The 16,017-nt window shown below is 34.0% G+C and overlaps 3 protein-coding genes across 4 annotated transcripts; 2 read left to right on the top strand and 1 right to left on the bottom strand.

Annotated features, from left to right (window-relative positions):
- The first annotated feature begins 181 nt into the window (after window positions 1-181).
- LOC126779662 (uncharacterized) lies at window positions 182-2,398 on the top strand. The gene is made up of 5 exons (XM_050503816.1): window positions 182-363; window positions 800-888; window positions 1,305-1,429; window positions 1,779-1,855; window positions 2,248-2,398. Exons 1-5 carry the CDS (start codon window positions 285-287, stop codon window positions 2,376-2,378), a joined length of 501 nt encoding a protein of 166 aa, XP_050359773.1. The 5' UTR covers window positions 182-284; the 3' UTR covers window positions 2,379-2,398.
- A 692-nt stretch (window positions 2,399-3,090) lies between these two features.
- On the bottom strand, window positions 3,091-9,111 carry LOC126779559 (WD repeat-containing protein 74). The gene is made up of 8 exons (XM_050503661.1): window positions 8,910-9,111; window positions 8,469-8,623; window positions 7,228-7,450; window positions 6,260-6,431; window positions 5,847-5,936; window positions 4,831-5,023; window positions 3,987-4,147; window positions 3,091-3,369 (listed from the first exon to the last, which is right to left on the bottom strand). The coding sequence occupies exons 1-8, from the start codon at window positions 8,971-8,973 to the stop codon at window positions 3,153-3,155; spliced, it is 1,275 nt and encodes a 424-aa protein (XP_050359618.1). The 5' UTR covers window positions 8,974-9,111; the 3' UTR covers window positions 3,091-3,152.
- Window positions 9,112-10,002: 891 nt separating this feature from the next.
- LOC126779540 (zinc finger protein OZF-like) lies at window positions 10,003-14,538 on the top strand. 2 transcript variants are annotated; one of them, XM_050503624.1, is made up of 7 exons: window positions 10,003-10,163; window positions 10,337-10,975; window positions 12,052-12,141; window positions 12,264-12,368; window positions 13,374-13,496; window positions 13,624-13,746; window positions 14,085-14,538. In XM_050503624.1, exons 1-7 carry the CDS (start codon window positions 10,047-10,049, stop codon window positions 14,271-14,273), a joined length of 1,386 nt encoding a protein of 461 aa, XP_050359581.1. In that variant the 5' UTR covers window positions 10,003-10,046; the 3' UTR covers window positions 14,274-14,538. The 2 variants fall into 2 exon arrangements, with proteins under 2 accessions (XP_050359581.1, XP_050359582.1); XM_050503625.1 differs by lacking the exon at window positions 12,052-12,141.
- The last annotated feature ends 1,479 nt before the right edge of the window (window positions 14,539-16,017 follow it).

Below are 16,017 nucleotides of genomic sequence, written 5' to 3'. Positions count from 1 at the left end.
TATAAATATTTTGATTTTATACAAAATATCAACGTGAATTAAACAAGATACATTCCTTGTATCTTGTTTATTTCACGCTTTATTATTTAATATATTAGGTAAATAATTGAGCAGGCAACACTGTATTGTATTTTGAATTCATGTCATTTATGTCAACAGTCAACACAACAAAGTCGTTTTTCAAATTCAAACATAAAAGAATATCGCATAATTGCTTATAAGATTATTATATTTTTATTTTTAAACAAAAATCTAAGACGTATAAAAATTTATATACTTTAAAAATGACTACTGCGAATGTGTCAGAACCGTGGTACCTTCGAGTTTGTGAAGAATTTGACGCTTTCTGTAAAAAAGTCGATGGTATTAATTGATATACATTATACTATATAAACTATTTTCGAATGTATTTAAGCTTTTACAGTCATGTTAATTCAAAGCTTTTATCGTCAAACCATTTATAGACAATACATTTGGTTTATTTAAGTTTATAAAAATAACTTCCGAGTAGTAAACGACGATATTTGATTTCATGCTCAAATATCTAAATTTAATTGTAAATAATCATATATGTCGTAATTACTACCGAGATGTACACCGGTGTTTTACATACACATAATTGTCACATTAAAATTTTCGAATTCGAATTAAGAGTTTCGAATAACGTATATTTTAATTTTGTCTAATATTCGATATACTGATATCGCTATACAGCTATACATTGGATATACAGCTATCCAATTAAATAATAAATATTCTTACTTTGGCAGAACAACAGTTCATGCTCTTAATTTTTCAGACAGAATTGATAAGCGACAACAACAGTTAAAGGCATGTAAGAAGAGAAACGAACTGGAAAATAAACTCGCTCAAGAGTTGGCAGTCAAAGTAAGTTACGAACACTTATCATTCTGTTTGCTACACAAAAGTATCTTCAATTTTTATTGTGTTACGAGTTATATATCATATTATAAAGAGGCGAAAATTTTAAAGTAAGTTACTCGATTTTGCTCCAATATCGGTTAGTTCATGTTGTATACATGTTGCAGTTTTTAGTTTGACACATGCAGGCTTCTTGGCCATGTTAGCTCAGAATGTTTGCTTACACTGCCAAGCATAAGACTACTAAGCATAGCGAAATTTGAATTTAGTACTCTACTGACTTATTGGTTGTCAAAAATGTACTTATTGGTTCAAAAATAAAATAGAAACATATCAGGGTTTTTTTGTGTTTAATGGTCCGTCCACTTGATGGTAATATCTTAAGACATTTTTTTATTAATTACATAATCATGAATTTCCAGAATGAGTTAACTCAACAAATGGCCGAATTGACTCGAAGAGGAAATGAATTGGAACGGGTGTGTGCTATTTTTGAGTCACGTCTAACTATCACGGACAGTGATCAACATCGGCTAGATAATGCTAAGTAAGTTCCTTTTGGGTACAAAGCCCTAAAAAAAATTTGATGCAATAAAGAAAATATACATATAATACCTGAAATCTTTTATTTTTATCGTTTGGCAGAAAATAAAAGGAAGTATGTCTTTATTAAAGAATTGAAGATAAACAAAGATGGTGCATATATACCTTATTTAGTAATAAACCTGATATTCCAGTGCGAATGGTCTGTAATGTCTGATGAGGGTGTTCATTGCATCTACACGAATTCGATGGCAGTATATTAATATGGGAGTGACAGAGATATGTTATGTTGGCTTGACGCGTCGTTTGAAATTCTCGGTGGACGGAGTAAATAATTGTTTTTATGTTAACAGGGAGAGTTTTCAGTTGGCAAAAGAGTTGACCGGTATTCGGCTCGATTTCAGTGCTCCAGCGAACATTGCTAAGGGATGTATCCTTTTTTAATCGACTTCAATAAAGGAGGTTCTCAAACCAATATGAAATTTATTCATAAAGATATTTTTGTTAGTATAATTTTTGATTATCTGTAATTTTTATACGATAGGTTAGATAAGATATTTGTTAATATTAACAATTGCTTCAAGTGCAATAAAAGAATATTGAAATCTAGATTATGTATGATTATACTTGTTTACTTCTTATTTATCATTAAAATCATTTTTCCTTCTTGGTTGCAAATAGAAATCTCTTCAATACATATATAAATGTTTTTCTTTTACATATAATAGTGTCAATTACTAAGTGACCGATTTTAAAATAACATAACAAAATAAAACGAGATAGTGTGATAAACATACAAATATAATCCTTAGTAAAAACCAGATGTGAAAAATGAAGCACGGAAGCTTTTACTACCATTTGAAATGGAATCGAACAGTGACGCGCTTTGGGATCTCGTCAAGACAGCTTGTGACCCGTCATGGCCCGATAAGGAGAATCACGCGCCGAATTAAATATGATTATATATACATAAGTCTTTCTTTTAACACGCTTGATTATCCATTTCCCGTTTAACAGCGTATGTCGTCAAATGACTCCCTATAAGTGCGGTTAGCAATGATCTAGACATTAACAATCTTTATTATCTATTTCCTTTCGCAATAGACCGATGTAAGTCAGAAAATAAAGACGTTTTAAAAGTAGATGATTTAATTTTTCGCATTGGAGCAGCATGGTGGAATAAGCTCCAAAACCTTCTCAAAGATGGAGAGGAGGCCTTTAGAGTAGTAGTGGGACATACTCGGGCTGTTACGATACTCTGTTACTATTTCATTATTATGTTTAAATCAGTATATATAAAACAACATAATATTATATATATTTATATTCACAATATATATAGATTTATAAGTACGGCCGTATATTTATAATATTTTACAATAAAAAAAAATTGTTTTCTTTTGTCTTGACAAAGATGACAGTCATTTTAGTGCAATGTTATATCGGCAGCAAAATTTACGCTCTTGGCTTTTATAACTAATATTATTTAAAAAAAGTTGTCATATATTTTTAAATATGTATCGGATTGGATATGAACATAGTCGTGAGACATTTACGGGCTGTCTATGTCTATTGAAATATGAAATTTTCAAATATAATTGTTAATATATATATATATATGAGAATAGGATTAAAAGTATTGAAATTCTTTAAAATATACTTTTTGTTAAATTTTTGTGGTTTAGAATCATAAGTAACAACGACGTTTGGTAATAGAAATATTTATTCTAGGCATTATGAAACACGCTCTTCGCTTTCTTCTCCCGTTTCTTCTTTTCCATTCTCTTTTTCTGCTTCTCTGTGCTGCGTAAGAGTTTTACTATTGCGTCCTCTGGATCTTCATTGTTATCTTCTATATCTACAGTGCTGCCCTCTGTTGACGGCTTCATCTTCTTCGCTTCTGTTATTCCAGTATCTCCGTTACGTTTCTTGCTTTGTTTATCACTGTAATTATAATTAAATAAATGTTTTTATTTAGTTTTAAGACATTTTAAGCAGTTGGACCACATGATGGTGAGGTACCACACACACACAACTTGGGTATAAGCTGGTGATTTACTTGTGTCAAACCGGAATACAGCAATAGAAATATGGGCGTGTATATGATGCAGCGAGTAAATCAAAGTATGACTTACAGACTAAATATGACTAGATTTTGCCCGCGGCTTTACACGTGTAAATTATAAAGTAATCTATGTCCTTCCTTATTAGTAACAGAAGACCATGACGTATTGTAACAGATGGACAGAAATACTTTCGTATTTATAATATTTGTATAGATTTGAATCTGTGATTGTACTTTCGTTATAACTGACTATAGTGAGATTTGGTGAGCGAATAATATAATTTCTAAGTTTTCACCAGTCAGGTCTAAGCCGAACTGATTGTACATTTTATAATCTAGAATATTACACAGTTGAGGTTAGGAGTTAGGATAGCAGAAGATCGGCCTTGTAGCAACTCCTGGTGATCACGATCCCCAATTGTCAGGGTTCGGCTAAGATGTAACACTCCTATATTGAATATAGGTTTTTATTAAAACATATAATTTAATAACCCACCCAATAGTTTCCATATTTTCAAATATATCATCCATGTCCTCTTCCTTCACCTCCGCGCCTTTAGCCTGGTCCTCCTCTTTGACCTCTACATCCTCCCTCTTGAGGGGAGTGGTTGTTGCGGTTTGAACCAGCACGCACGTCAGCTTTGAAGTCATGTATTGCTGGAAATTGGAGTACATTGATTGAGACATGGTGTAGGAGGGGAGATAGTTGCAGATGCACTTGCACTTGTCTCTGCAGCTTGGGCGGTTGAGCAATTAGGACACCTGATGTAAGTGATAATCACCGCTCATAGACAGTGGTGCTGTAAGAGATATTAACCTTTACATCACCAACGCGCCACCAACCTTGGGTACTGAAATGTTATGTCCCTTGTGTCATCCTTCAATCCGGTATGACGGTAGAAAATATGTCTCCTAGTGTAGGGCCCGTTTGTATAATAATCAAGTTAAGTATGAATTAGTATTCTCTAATTATAACTTAATAAAAATAATATACTCTATGACTATCATAGCGTACTCCCTACATTAAGGTGTAAGAAGTATATGTCTCGTCAAGAACTCAAGTTCACTTATATCAGAAACCAATTACATAAATTTCTTATATATCTGTATTATAATTATCAGTGTCTTTATACAAAACAAAAAACGATTACATAAATATATTCTCAAATCAAGCTTTGACAGTGTTTTCTTAGTGTAGAGTAGTGCCCCGTTAAATAATATGGTTCTTGAGCCATAACGTTTAGTTCTGTCTTTTGGTAATTATAATAATAATAATAATTTTTTATTTACACCCAAAAAAAACATGTACACAGTTTGTTTGCAGTATTATACTTGTGTACCTTATACAGTAAATCCTTGGTGTCCCCCCCGTGCACTCGTAGATGTCGGTCCAGACTGGCGCTGATCACTCTCCCTCCCGCCGCCACCACGCTCGACACCGCCCCCACCGCTCCCTTGTACGCCTTGTCTGGCTTCCCCCTCCTGAGGTCCACTTGCTGGAGCTGACCGCGACCGAATCCCACCAATACGTGTCTAAGAAGAATATAACAGTCTTAAAACATACAGACATATCAGAATAAGTTTTGTTTTTTTTTTTTTTTTATAGAATAGAAAGGCGGACGAGCATATGGGCCACCTGATGGTAAGTGGTCACCAAATGCCCTTAGACATTGGCATTGTAAGAAATGTCAACTATCGCTTACATAGCCAATGCGCCACCAAACTTGGGAACTAAGATTTTATGTCCCTTGTGCCTGTAATTACACTGTCTCACTCACCCTTCAAACCGGAACACAACAATATCAAGTACTGCTGTTTTGCGGTAGAATATCTGATGAGTGGGTGGTACCTACCCAGGCGAGCTTGCACAAAGCCCTACCACCAGTAAATACATACAATAAATGTTATATTACGAACTAGCTGAGCGGCTTTGCTCACTTGTTGGGCCTCCCAATTGGGGGCTGTTGGTTATTCAAGCTTGCTTCACATACCAAATTACATCAAATTCGGTTCAGTGGTTTAGGTAAGGAAACGTAACTAATAAACATTAGAATATATTTAGTAAAAAGCTCGGGGGGGGGGGGTCTAAAAGTTTTTACTTATTACTTCTCGTCGCCGATTGTAAATTGAATTTAAATGAATAGATTATTAATTAATATTAATAATGACAGCGGGAATCAGTTTCTCAAAACGATAACATATTATTAGTGACTGAAATGGTTCTCATTACTTAAAATTAAATGCTAGTATAATTTATTGTTATATGTTCCAAAAATACATAATAATCATAAATATTGTATTTAATTTTTAAATTAATCAATTATTTTCTAATCATAATATTAATTAGCTCACTCACCGGTCATCAAACGCAGGCGCCATACAAGTTGCAGCCATTTGAAACTCAACATTGCAGACCGGTCGTCTTTGAGATCTTGTGTCGTATAGCCTTTAATATAATATTAATATATATATATTATTTAAACTATTGTTGTAGTAAAGACAAATAAACAAATTTGACGCCGAATTGACGCGATATTGGTCTATGATATTTAAAAAAAATAGCATCTTGAATGTCTATGCACTTTTAATCGGAACTTTAGAAGTAAAATTAGACTGTTTATAGTTATAGCATAATACAGCAGAACAGCTTTAGGGTTTTTTATCCACATGCTTGGTCTTGTTTTAATAGTTTTATAATATTAAAACTTTTGTCAATATCATGAAAATATTCTTATATACAAAAAAATTTTGGTATATAGCTAAGCTCACCTAACATAACCATGCCTAGAGCACACAGCCACCAGCTCCTGGGTCAAGAAGGTCAGATCCGAGACCCACACTGGCCTTCTGAGTTGCAGCCAATCATGGGGCAGGTTTTTAGCACTGAACAACGGAGCAGACTCTCCAATTCGCCAAACTTTAAGGTCATTCTCTTCTCCACCTTAAGGAGAAATCACTTTACTTACTTATAATAATAATAATACTGGCGCCTTAATGTTTGAAAAAAAACTTTATAAAAATAATCAGACACCATTTGAGTGTCATACATCTTATTTTGTAAACATATCTTTTTATAAAATAAAATATAATAAGCACTCAATTCGGCAATGTTTTGTTTTGAAAATTTATTGAATGTCAAAGTTTATGTCCTTTTTTTCTTAACGCTGCAAAAACGCATTAGGCGTTTTCCCCACGGGAACAATGGGGGCGTATGTGGGGCTCGCCGGTGTCCAAGGCGCCGAGTGCGCCCCGAACATTGGAATACCCACTAAAAAACCAGCGGTACCCTTTCTGTCTTAACGAGGAGCGCCACGGGATCGCTTGCGTATGCTACCGTGACGCTCTGACGAAATTTTATATCTCCTAACCTTTCTCTTGGTTTTTTATCAATAATTTAATTTTTATTTTATTACACATTCCAACAAGGAATAAAGTTTACATCACATATTACACACAATATGTGATACAGCTATGTGTTATATAATATATATATATATAATTATAGGAAACCACAGCATCCATCTTATATAACTAAATAGCTAATATTATAAATAATAAACTTAAAAAAAAAAAAGTTAATACATTACAAGTTAAAAATGCATAATATTAAGTGACTAAATTTTCGTAATACAATTTGAAAAACTAAAACCAAGGTTTAAAAAAAAAATTTACTAAAAATATAAATAGAATGAATATAGATAAGTTTATTTAATCTGTGAAATGATGGATCGACTCACCGGTAGCGAATAATGTGGTGTCTTGATCACACACTTTCATCTTATCCAACTTGCCACCCGTATTTACAACTACATTTTCCTTTTTACTCCAGATTTGTACCACTCCGCTCGAAAGAGCGGCCAGCAGACGTCGCTTGTGTTTGCCAAGCCCGACTATATCACCAGTACCAAAGTCCGCTGTGTATGTTTTTGTGAAGCCTTGGAGAGTATTGTATACTTGTACCTGTGGGTTAATTTTTTTTAATATTATAGTTAGATGGACAAGCAAATGGGCCACCTGATAGTAAGTGGTCACCAACACCAATAGACATTGGCATTGTAAGAAATGTTAACCATCGCTTACAACACCAATATGCACCAACCTTGGGAACTAAGATGTTATGTCTCTGGTGCCTGTAATTACACTGGCTTACTTACCCTTCAAACCGGAACACAACACACCACACCACACACCAGTAAATTAATTTAGTTATTAATAATTAATAAAGATAATTTCTTTATCTGCCAATATGGATTTTCATCTATTGGGACTCCTCAAAGAAAACATAGTGAGGATTATCCTATACATCCAGGTCTCATGTGCCAAATAAATACTGCTATGTGTATCCAGCAATGGATCAGCGTAAGATAATCTCCGAGCCTTCTCTTTAAAAGGACGGAGATCTTAGCTGTGCAGTGGAATATTCACAAATAAAGATAAATTATTTTCGAAGCTGTAAGGTCTAAACAGCTTGCTTGACTGTTTTCTTAAAATAAAAATAGCGGGTAAGCAATTTTACAAATGTACCACCTGATAGTGAGTGGTCACAACCATCCATAGATATTGGTAGAGTAAGAAATAGTAAATCTTTTTCACATTGTCAATCGGTCAATCCATATTAAAGCTTTGTATAAGCTAGGTACCACTCATTGTGCCTGGGTAGGTACCATTCACTCATCAGATATTCTACGTCCAAACAGCAGTACTTAGTATTGTTAGTTCCTAAGCTTGATGGCAAATTAGCTTTAGGAATAGGGTAAAGAAAAGGGTATACCTTTTTTATATAAAAAAATTAAAGTGAGGGAATAGTTAGTGCAAAAGTGTTTGCATACATATCCACACTGTCAGATCTCATATTTGAAATTGACTGTGTTGATCAGTTTGGTTAGGAATATGTGAAGATTATGATAATACTGAAGCCTCTTTGTTGAGATAAGATTTAAAAAAAAAAAAACATTTAAAATTTTTGTTTTAGTATGACCTGTTGATTTTTCTTTCCAATCAAGATTTCCGTTTGTTCCTCATTCCCCCAAACCATTGAGGTTATTCCATCGTCCTTCTGTAAGCTTTTAATTTCAACCAAATTCTCTATGCATTTCTTGTTATTTTTTGTTGAATCTGTGTGGTATTTAATATCTAAAAAGATAATAATGTTTAAATTATATTAAGATATTAAATATAAAGATTTGTAAAATATCATTGTTAATAATTATAGTATTATTTTTGTTGGTATCAATTGTTTTGATTTATATAATTTAATAGAAAGTACATATATATAGATTTGTTGTAATAAAAGTTTATATACCAACACTTGCGTCAACATTAACTAACTACAAGAAAAACAATTGAAATAAAACGTGTCAAAGATTTGTACAAAATACAAATTGTACGAATAAATAAAACATTTAATACGATAACTTACGTTTGAAAGATCCTATTTTACTAGCTACGAATATATCAACTTCTTTGTCCTCTGTGATTACCATTTTGATATACAATTGTACAACAATCACATAGTATTTAAAATCAATTCAATCATAAAATATACACTGTTTTATTTATTTTTTCCCTTTTCTAAATATACACAATTTTCATTCAAAAACACGTGAAACTCATGTCGTTGTACCGTGTCAGAATGAAATGTGACAGTGACTTTTATTATCAATTCACGCATTGTACCTTCTCGGTATTCTGTTAATAAGTAAAATATATTTTTTTAAAGCAGCGATTATTTTTCATAGGCTACATCCGTTAACTATGCAATAACTCAATTTTTCAAAATGAATTTAATTTGGCATATTACAGCTAAATTATACAATTTGTAAATTATAAATTTATGATCATTGCGTGAAATGGATATTTTTTTTTACGTTTCAATTACGTATTACAGCGATGTGTTTGATTTTTTATACTTTTTTCAAATACTTTTTTTTTATTTTTTTTTATTGTACCTTATACATTAAAAGCTTATTAATCTATAATAAAAGAGTGTGCTAAGCACGTGTTTTCTTTAAAATTGAATTAAAACTTTTAAAATATTAGACGCTATTGAGAATGATTGGTTTAGCTCCATGTGTTACAATTAATTATTATTACTTTTGTAATAAAATTAAAAATGTTGTTTTACAATTTCACTGTAATTTAATTATCAAAATGTGTAATTTTTAAGTAATATAGAAATATATTAGATATTAACGTTCCGTTTCACGGTAGATTAGCTCCAACTCTATATTTGATTGGACGTCAAATTTAACAATACAATATTTAAATAAATAAATTGTGTTACCTATTATATTTGTCAACATCAAAACAGTTTTCTTACGATAACAATTTGAATTTTAAAGAAAAAATAATTAGACCAACATACTATTAAGTAATTTGTTAGAATAATAATGTTAGATAATTATAAAATAATCATAAATTCTAAAATGTTTTATTTTTTGATTTATAGGTTTCGTATTAGTAAAATAGGAAAGAATTTAAAAAAATAATAAATAATTTTGCCACAAGTTATCTGAAGCAGTCACTATTTAAAAATAAAACAAAATTATAACGACAAATGGATTTTGCTAATATTTGTAGGACTTGTCTATGTAAGAATAATCTTAGTCCGATATTTACTAATAAAATTGATCCAATCGATGTACATACTCTTTTCGCAGCAACCGGTGTAAAGGTGAGAAACCGTGAAATAATAATATTCTTTGAAGTGATTATGTTTATAATAAGACAGCTCCATAGAAATTGTATATTTATTTAAATTACACAGTATTTAGAGGATTCAGATTAAAATTCCAAAAAGGTTTATTAAACAAAATTGAATGTTAAATAATTTCCTAAAAATTTCAGGTTGTAATAAATGATGGACTACCCCAAAACATGTGTAAATATTGCTTGAAATGTCTACAAAATATTTTGGACTTCCGAAAAAAGTGTAAAAATGCTGAAACAGAGCTCTTAGCTATCAAAAGAGAGAATAAATATAAAATACAAGTAGAAATAACTACAGGTGAATCCAATAAAATACCTAAAGCATTACATACAACAAATGATAATATTGAATTAGCTAACAATAAAAATCAAAATAAATTAAAAAATAAATTACCAAATATTGACATATTTAAAGAAGCTGAGATTAAAATTGAAAACATTGAATCTGGCGATGATGATGATAAGCCATTAATACTATTAACCGACACTTCCATTACACAAAAGTCACAGCAAGATATTAAAGTAACAGACAAGAAAGACCTTGTCGGTAAAGAAGAAAATATTTTGTATGATTATAATGATAATAGTTCCAGAATTACTTGCAAGTTATGCCAGAAGAACTTGTCTAGGAGAAGCTTTACCATGCATATGGCAAGACATCATCCCGGTGCGGACAATACTAGGATCAAATGTGAATTGTGCAATGATTACATTTTGAAGGATAATTTGAACCGGCATTTAACATCAATACATGGCACTGACAGTTTTAAATGCAGAGTGAGTATTAATAGTGATTGAATTTTATTAGCGGTTCATCCTTTGTGCCGGTTAATTTCCACGGTGTACAGCAATAGACAACCTTTGCGTCGAGTAAGACCTGGAGCGACTGTCAAATCCCCTCTCTCTAAGGCGACATAGATCGATGATAAAAGTAATCCGACCCCCAACATCACGATGTCTCGAACGCTAGTGGCATGAATAAAAAAAATTCACTCAAGAGGGCCATATTTCTCCCGCTTTCTCACAGCCGCACTCTCAGCAGCTGCCCCAGCCGTCCGTATTGTGTGAGCCAGGTGAGAGACCGCGAAGGTAGACACACATCAAACTTTTTTTGCCATGGGTCCAGCTTCCAACTATCCGGTGAATTCAATGGGTATTTTATTTATTTCTGTTAAAAAATCCTGGACCCGAACACAGTGCCACCTACCGGGTAGACATCTACCACACTTAAGCTGCCAAAAAACTCAGTAGTTACTCTTTATCTTAAATGAAATATGTAGTTAACTGTCAAAATGTTTTATGACAAACATTGTATACAAACTTTACACTTTTTTATCATTAATATAAACTTTTATTGAATATTAAAAAAATAAAAAATAATGTCCACTAGACCGATTTCGGACACGGCGGCCAATCTCAAGAGAAATTAGCCAATTGCGCAGGAGATATTATAGTGCACAAGTGTGTGCGCAAACAGGTGCACTCTCTATTCCATAACTCTCATTATCTGACGGCAATCCGACACGACCGGAAAGTTCAGGCGCAGGACCAACGGCTTTACGTGCTTTCCGTGCGACTCCGGGCTGCTACTGAGAATTTCCTTAAAGAAAAACCCAATAACTTTTTATTGGCCCGACCTGGGAATTGAACCTAGAACTTCCGAGGCTGCAGCCCTACGTCTAGCCACTAGACCAACGAGGCAGTGAATATTATGCCCTATTTATCAACATTTTCTATAATATAATATAATTATAGATACGAACCGCAAAACGAAGAATGAATTGACTTTGCCGGTAGCTTTGCTTTTCAAAATTGTGAATTATTCACATTGTGTAATATCATTTTTATTTCAGTATTGTAAAAAAGAGTTTAACAGCAAGGAGTTATTAGTGAAACACGTCACGAACTGCAACTTTAAAAAGAAAAGAAGAACATGTGAATCGGTAAGATTTTAATTGATTTAATGTTTTAAGCGCTGGTCCATCATATTATGTGTTAATTGTGAGATATTATTATGAACTATGTATTAAAAAAATGCCATTAAAATATGTGTAATTTGTGTTAGAGTCGTGAGCTCACTGAATGTGATGTGTGCCATAAGAAGATGCAGAAGGCAAGCCTGAGAATGCACAAGGCGGTGAAACACGCCGGCTTGGGACCAGTCTGCGAGGTACATAGCATATCTATGATATTTAATCGGTTAAGCAGTTGACATAGCGTTCGTCTCGGTAGACGGTGAGGGTATCGCTGTGTTTTAGTAGGTATTCCGATGATCGGGGCGTACAGCGCCATGGAAACCAGCGAGTCCTACATATCCCCCCCCCCACTGTTCCCGTGGTACGCGTAACGCGTTTTCTTGGCGTGTTATTCTAATCCGCTGGTAGTTTTAATAATCCTGTAAGTGTCGATTCAAGAGTACTTTTAGAAGTCTACTTGAGTGAAGTATTTCTGTAGTAATTTGTGTGTCTCTGTGTGGTGAGTTAGTCAGTGTAATTATAGATACGAGACATATCATCTTAGGACGCAACGTTGATGGAAGTGGTAGCGGTTGGCATAGACAATAATATATAATATAATTTTTGAAATATATAATTAATTCTTGCCGAAGAATTACCAATTTCAAAGGCAGTTAGGTTTATGTTATATTGGTTGGCTGGAGGAGATCGCTATGTAGCGATAAAGCTGCCAAAGTTGTATGCTAAGGAGGTTGTATTCATGTGTTATGTCATTTTTTTTAATCTTTATGGTGTACATTAAAGTATATTCTATATTGGGAGAAATCTGTAAATGTGTTTTATGTACGTTAAATTATCAACAAACACTTTGAGAAATTTTATTTAATTAATGAAATGACCTGTACAATGTTATGCATATATGTGATCATATATGTACATAATATTATATTAATGCCAAATTTTTAACAATATTTATGTTATTAAAGTAACGTTGATTAAATTATAACTAAATCGAGTTACAGAAAACAGTGGTCCCACGTTGGGCGCCACAACAACACAACAACAGTGGCGCCCAAAGTGGACCCACCGTTTCAATTGGTGACTAACTTCCATTAATATTCCTTATCTTTCTAGTTTTAAGTATTTTCAACATCGAACAGTAATATGATCCTTATAACGATATGCTTAAAGTCGAGTTTTAAGATACTAGTATTTTCCAGCACTGTGGCAAACGCTTCGGGAACAAGCTTCGCTTACACGAACACTACCGAGCGAAGCATGGGTACGAGAAGTTTAAATGTAATTACTGCGAATTCCAGAGCGCTGGTGTGATGGCTATGAGGGTATGAATAACTATTATCCTTCTCTGTCACTCTTAAGTTATGTATACATTGATGATAGATTTCCTAGTACTTTCACGGGTTGCGAAATTCTAGATTAATTAAATAATTTATTAATTTAAATCACTAGAATCACGAGAGACGTCACCGCGGCGAGAAGCCGTTCGTGTGCGAGACCTGCGGGGCGAAGTTCCACGCTGCGTACCTGCTCGCTCAGCACAGGCAGTCGCATCGCACCGAGAAACAGTTCAAGGTTCTAGTCTTATATGTCCATGTAGGCACAACCTCTTATATACATAAACGCCGCTTACCCGTACTCACACTCAAGTACACACAAACACCCTACCTATATTTTTGTGTTCCGGTTTGAAGGGTGAGTGAGCCAGTGCAATTACAGGCACAAGGGACATAACATCTTAGTTCCCAAGCTTGGTGGCGCATTGCCGATGTAAGCGATAGTGAACATTTCATACAATGCCAATGTCTATGGGCGTTGGTGACCACTTACAATCAGGTGGTTCTTAAGATCGTCCGCCTACCTATTATTAAAAAAAAATGATGATTATTGACTTTGAACACTGTCGCTGCCAGTGCGAGCAGTGCCCGGCCTCGTTCAAGGCCAACAACAGCCTGCACACGCACCGGCGCGCGTGCCACAGCAGCGCGCGCGTGTCGTGCGCGGTGTGCGCGCGCGCCTACAGCTGTCGCCACTACGCCGTCAAGCACATGCGGGCCGTGCACCGGTACAAGGGGCCCGTGCCGCAGCTCAGCCAGACTTGAGGCCTACCCACCTACCTACATACTCTTTTTTTTCTCGCTGAAAAAATACATATATGTGTTTCCCCCACATGAAGTGGGGGGATATGTGGGACTCGCCGGCGCTGAATGCGCCGGAATACCCACTGAAAAACCAGCGGTACCCACTCCGTCTTGTCGGAGGACGTCACGGGATCACTTGCGCATACTACCGTGCCGTCCCGACGGTTGGCCCGCTTCTGCGCGCCTCCAAATCTACCCACATACTCTAACTAACCATGGCAGTAGTTTCCGTTCCGTACAGTACGTCTTAACTGAAATTATAATATATTTTTTAATATTTTTTGTGTTTAATGTGTTTTATTTCATTTCAATCATTTCGTATAATTAGACAACTATATTTATTATTATATATGACTATTCTATATTTATTCGGATAGGAATCGAACCGATATGATCTTATATATCTTAACCTTGTATCAGTCGAACATAATTAGTAAAATTTATGCCAATAGTCAATAATTGAATTAAAGAATAGGAAAACAGATAAGCGGCAATGACCACGCTTCGATTAGATTACGATAAAGTGATAGTTTTTTTTATTAGAATAGTCCCCTGTTTCATACAGTACGTCCAAACGACAATTGCAATATTTTTATATATTTGATGTGCGTTTTATTTAATTTCAACCATTTCGTGTACCTATCTGTCACCGTAATACAAAAAAAAATTTGAAAATAACAAATGTGTATACAATAAACCTCATAAAAGTCAAATGGTCACTGATCGCTACACCACGTTTCATTTTAGACATTTATATTTTTAAACAACGGTACAGTCAGCAAAAAGATACACAATAAAAAGTAACCTTTTTTACGACATAGCGGATAATCATTTTATAGAGAATAACAAATTGATGGGCAGAAAGGGGAAGTAATTAATTCATTATTATCAAATCAGTTCCAATATTCGATGCATTATTATTAAAATTTAAATTAAAATAAAATTTATAAAATTCGTTATCATGCGCCACCGTCGAATAAAGAGCCTCTTTCTTTATAATAAATTACGCGGGACGTCGAGGCGAGCCGTCAGCGATAGCTGCAAAGATCTAATTAAGGAGGTTTTCGTAAGGCGATGACATGGCGTACCGGATGACGTGGGAGAACGTGCAAGATGTCTGCGTGTGCTTGTCATATATTTAAAAAATGTTGTATTTTCTTCTAATTAAAAGTATTGCGAAATAGTACGATTTTGTATTTAAATAAGTGTTTATTTGCTCAAAACAGTAATCGACTGTAACAAAATTTCAAAATAATTTTTGAGTTTATTTATTAGTTCTTCGCGATAGTAAATTACTAAATACTTGTAGCGATACTTATAACTATAGTAAGAGTTTGTTAGGAATATTGTCAAAACTATAAAAAGTACTTAAAATTGTCTATGATCTTATCTTGATATCTTTCATAAGATAATTAAGAGTATTGACTCAGACTGAGTTAACTCAGTGACAATTAATACGGTAATAGTATGTCGGCGAGACTGTGGCGCCGTCGTTGACTATTGAATTTGAGACGAGAGCGATAGCAGACTTTTGTTGCTGTCACTCTGGCGGAACGTCAACGTCAAACGGACAGCTATATATCGTGGTTGGACGTCGTCGACGGATCGCCGTTAATTTTAATTAAGTTTGAATTATTCTTTGGTTTGAATTATAACATAAGATGGATTTACCTAATATGTCTACTGACACGCCTGTAAGTATATT

The sequence above is a fragment of the Nymphalis io genome, chromosome 29 (assembly GCF_905147045.1).
Source record: "Nymphalis io chromosome 29, ilAglIoxx1.1, whole genome shotgun sequence".
Taxonomy (NCBI): Eukaryota; Metazoa; Arthropoda; class Insecta; order Lepidoptera; family Nymphalidae; genus Nymphalis; species Nymphalis io.
This window is presented reverse-complemented; position numbering and strand designations above follow the sequence as displayed.

What these genes read in the sequence shown, in the direction of transcription:
- LOC126779662 (XM_050503816.1), top strand. Translation starts at nt 285, where the DNA reads ATGACTACTGCGAATGTGTCAGAACCGTGGTACCTTCGAGTTTGTGAA. An exon ending in CATCGGCTAGATAATGCTAA is followed by an intron (nt 1,430 to 1,778) that starts GTAAGTTCCTTT and finishes TTATGTTAACAG; the next exon opens with GGAGAGTTTTCAGTTGGCAA. An exon ending in AGCGAACATTGCTAAGGGAT is followed by an intron (nt 1,856 to 2,247) that starts GTATCCTTTTTT and finishes AGTAAAAACCAG; the next exon opens with ATGTGAAAAATGAAGCACGG.
- LOC126779559 (XM_050503661.1), bottom strand. Translation starts at nt 8,973, where the DNA reads ATGGTAATCACAGAGGACAAAGAAGTTGATATATTCGTAGCTAGTAAA. An exon ending in TAAAATAGGATCTTTCAAAC is followed by an intron (nt 8,624 to 8,909) that starts GTAAGTTATCGT and finishes TTATCTTTTTAG; the next exon opens with ATATTAAATACCACACAGAT. An exon ending in GCGCCTGCGTTTGATGACCG is followed by an intron (nt 5,024 to 5,846) that starts GTGAGTGAGCTA and finishes TATTCTTCTTAG; the next exon opens with ACACGTATTGGTGGGATTCG.
- LOC126779540 (XM_050503624.1), top strand. Translation starts at nt 10,047, where the DNA reads ATGGATTTTGCTAATATTTGTAGGACTTGTCTATGTAAGAATAATCTT. An exon ending in TCGCAGCAACCGGTGTAAAG is followed by an intron (nt 10,164 to 10,336) that starts GTGAGAAACCGT and finishes TAAAAATTTCAG; the next exon opens with GTTGTAATAAATGATGGACT. An exon ending in CTGACAGTTTTAAATGCAGA is followed by an intron (nt 10,976 to 12,051) that starts GTGAGTATTAAT and finishes TTTTTATTTCAG; the next exon opens with TATTGTAAAAAAGAGTTTAA.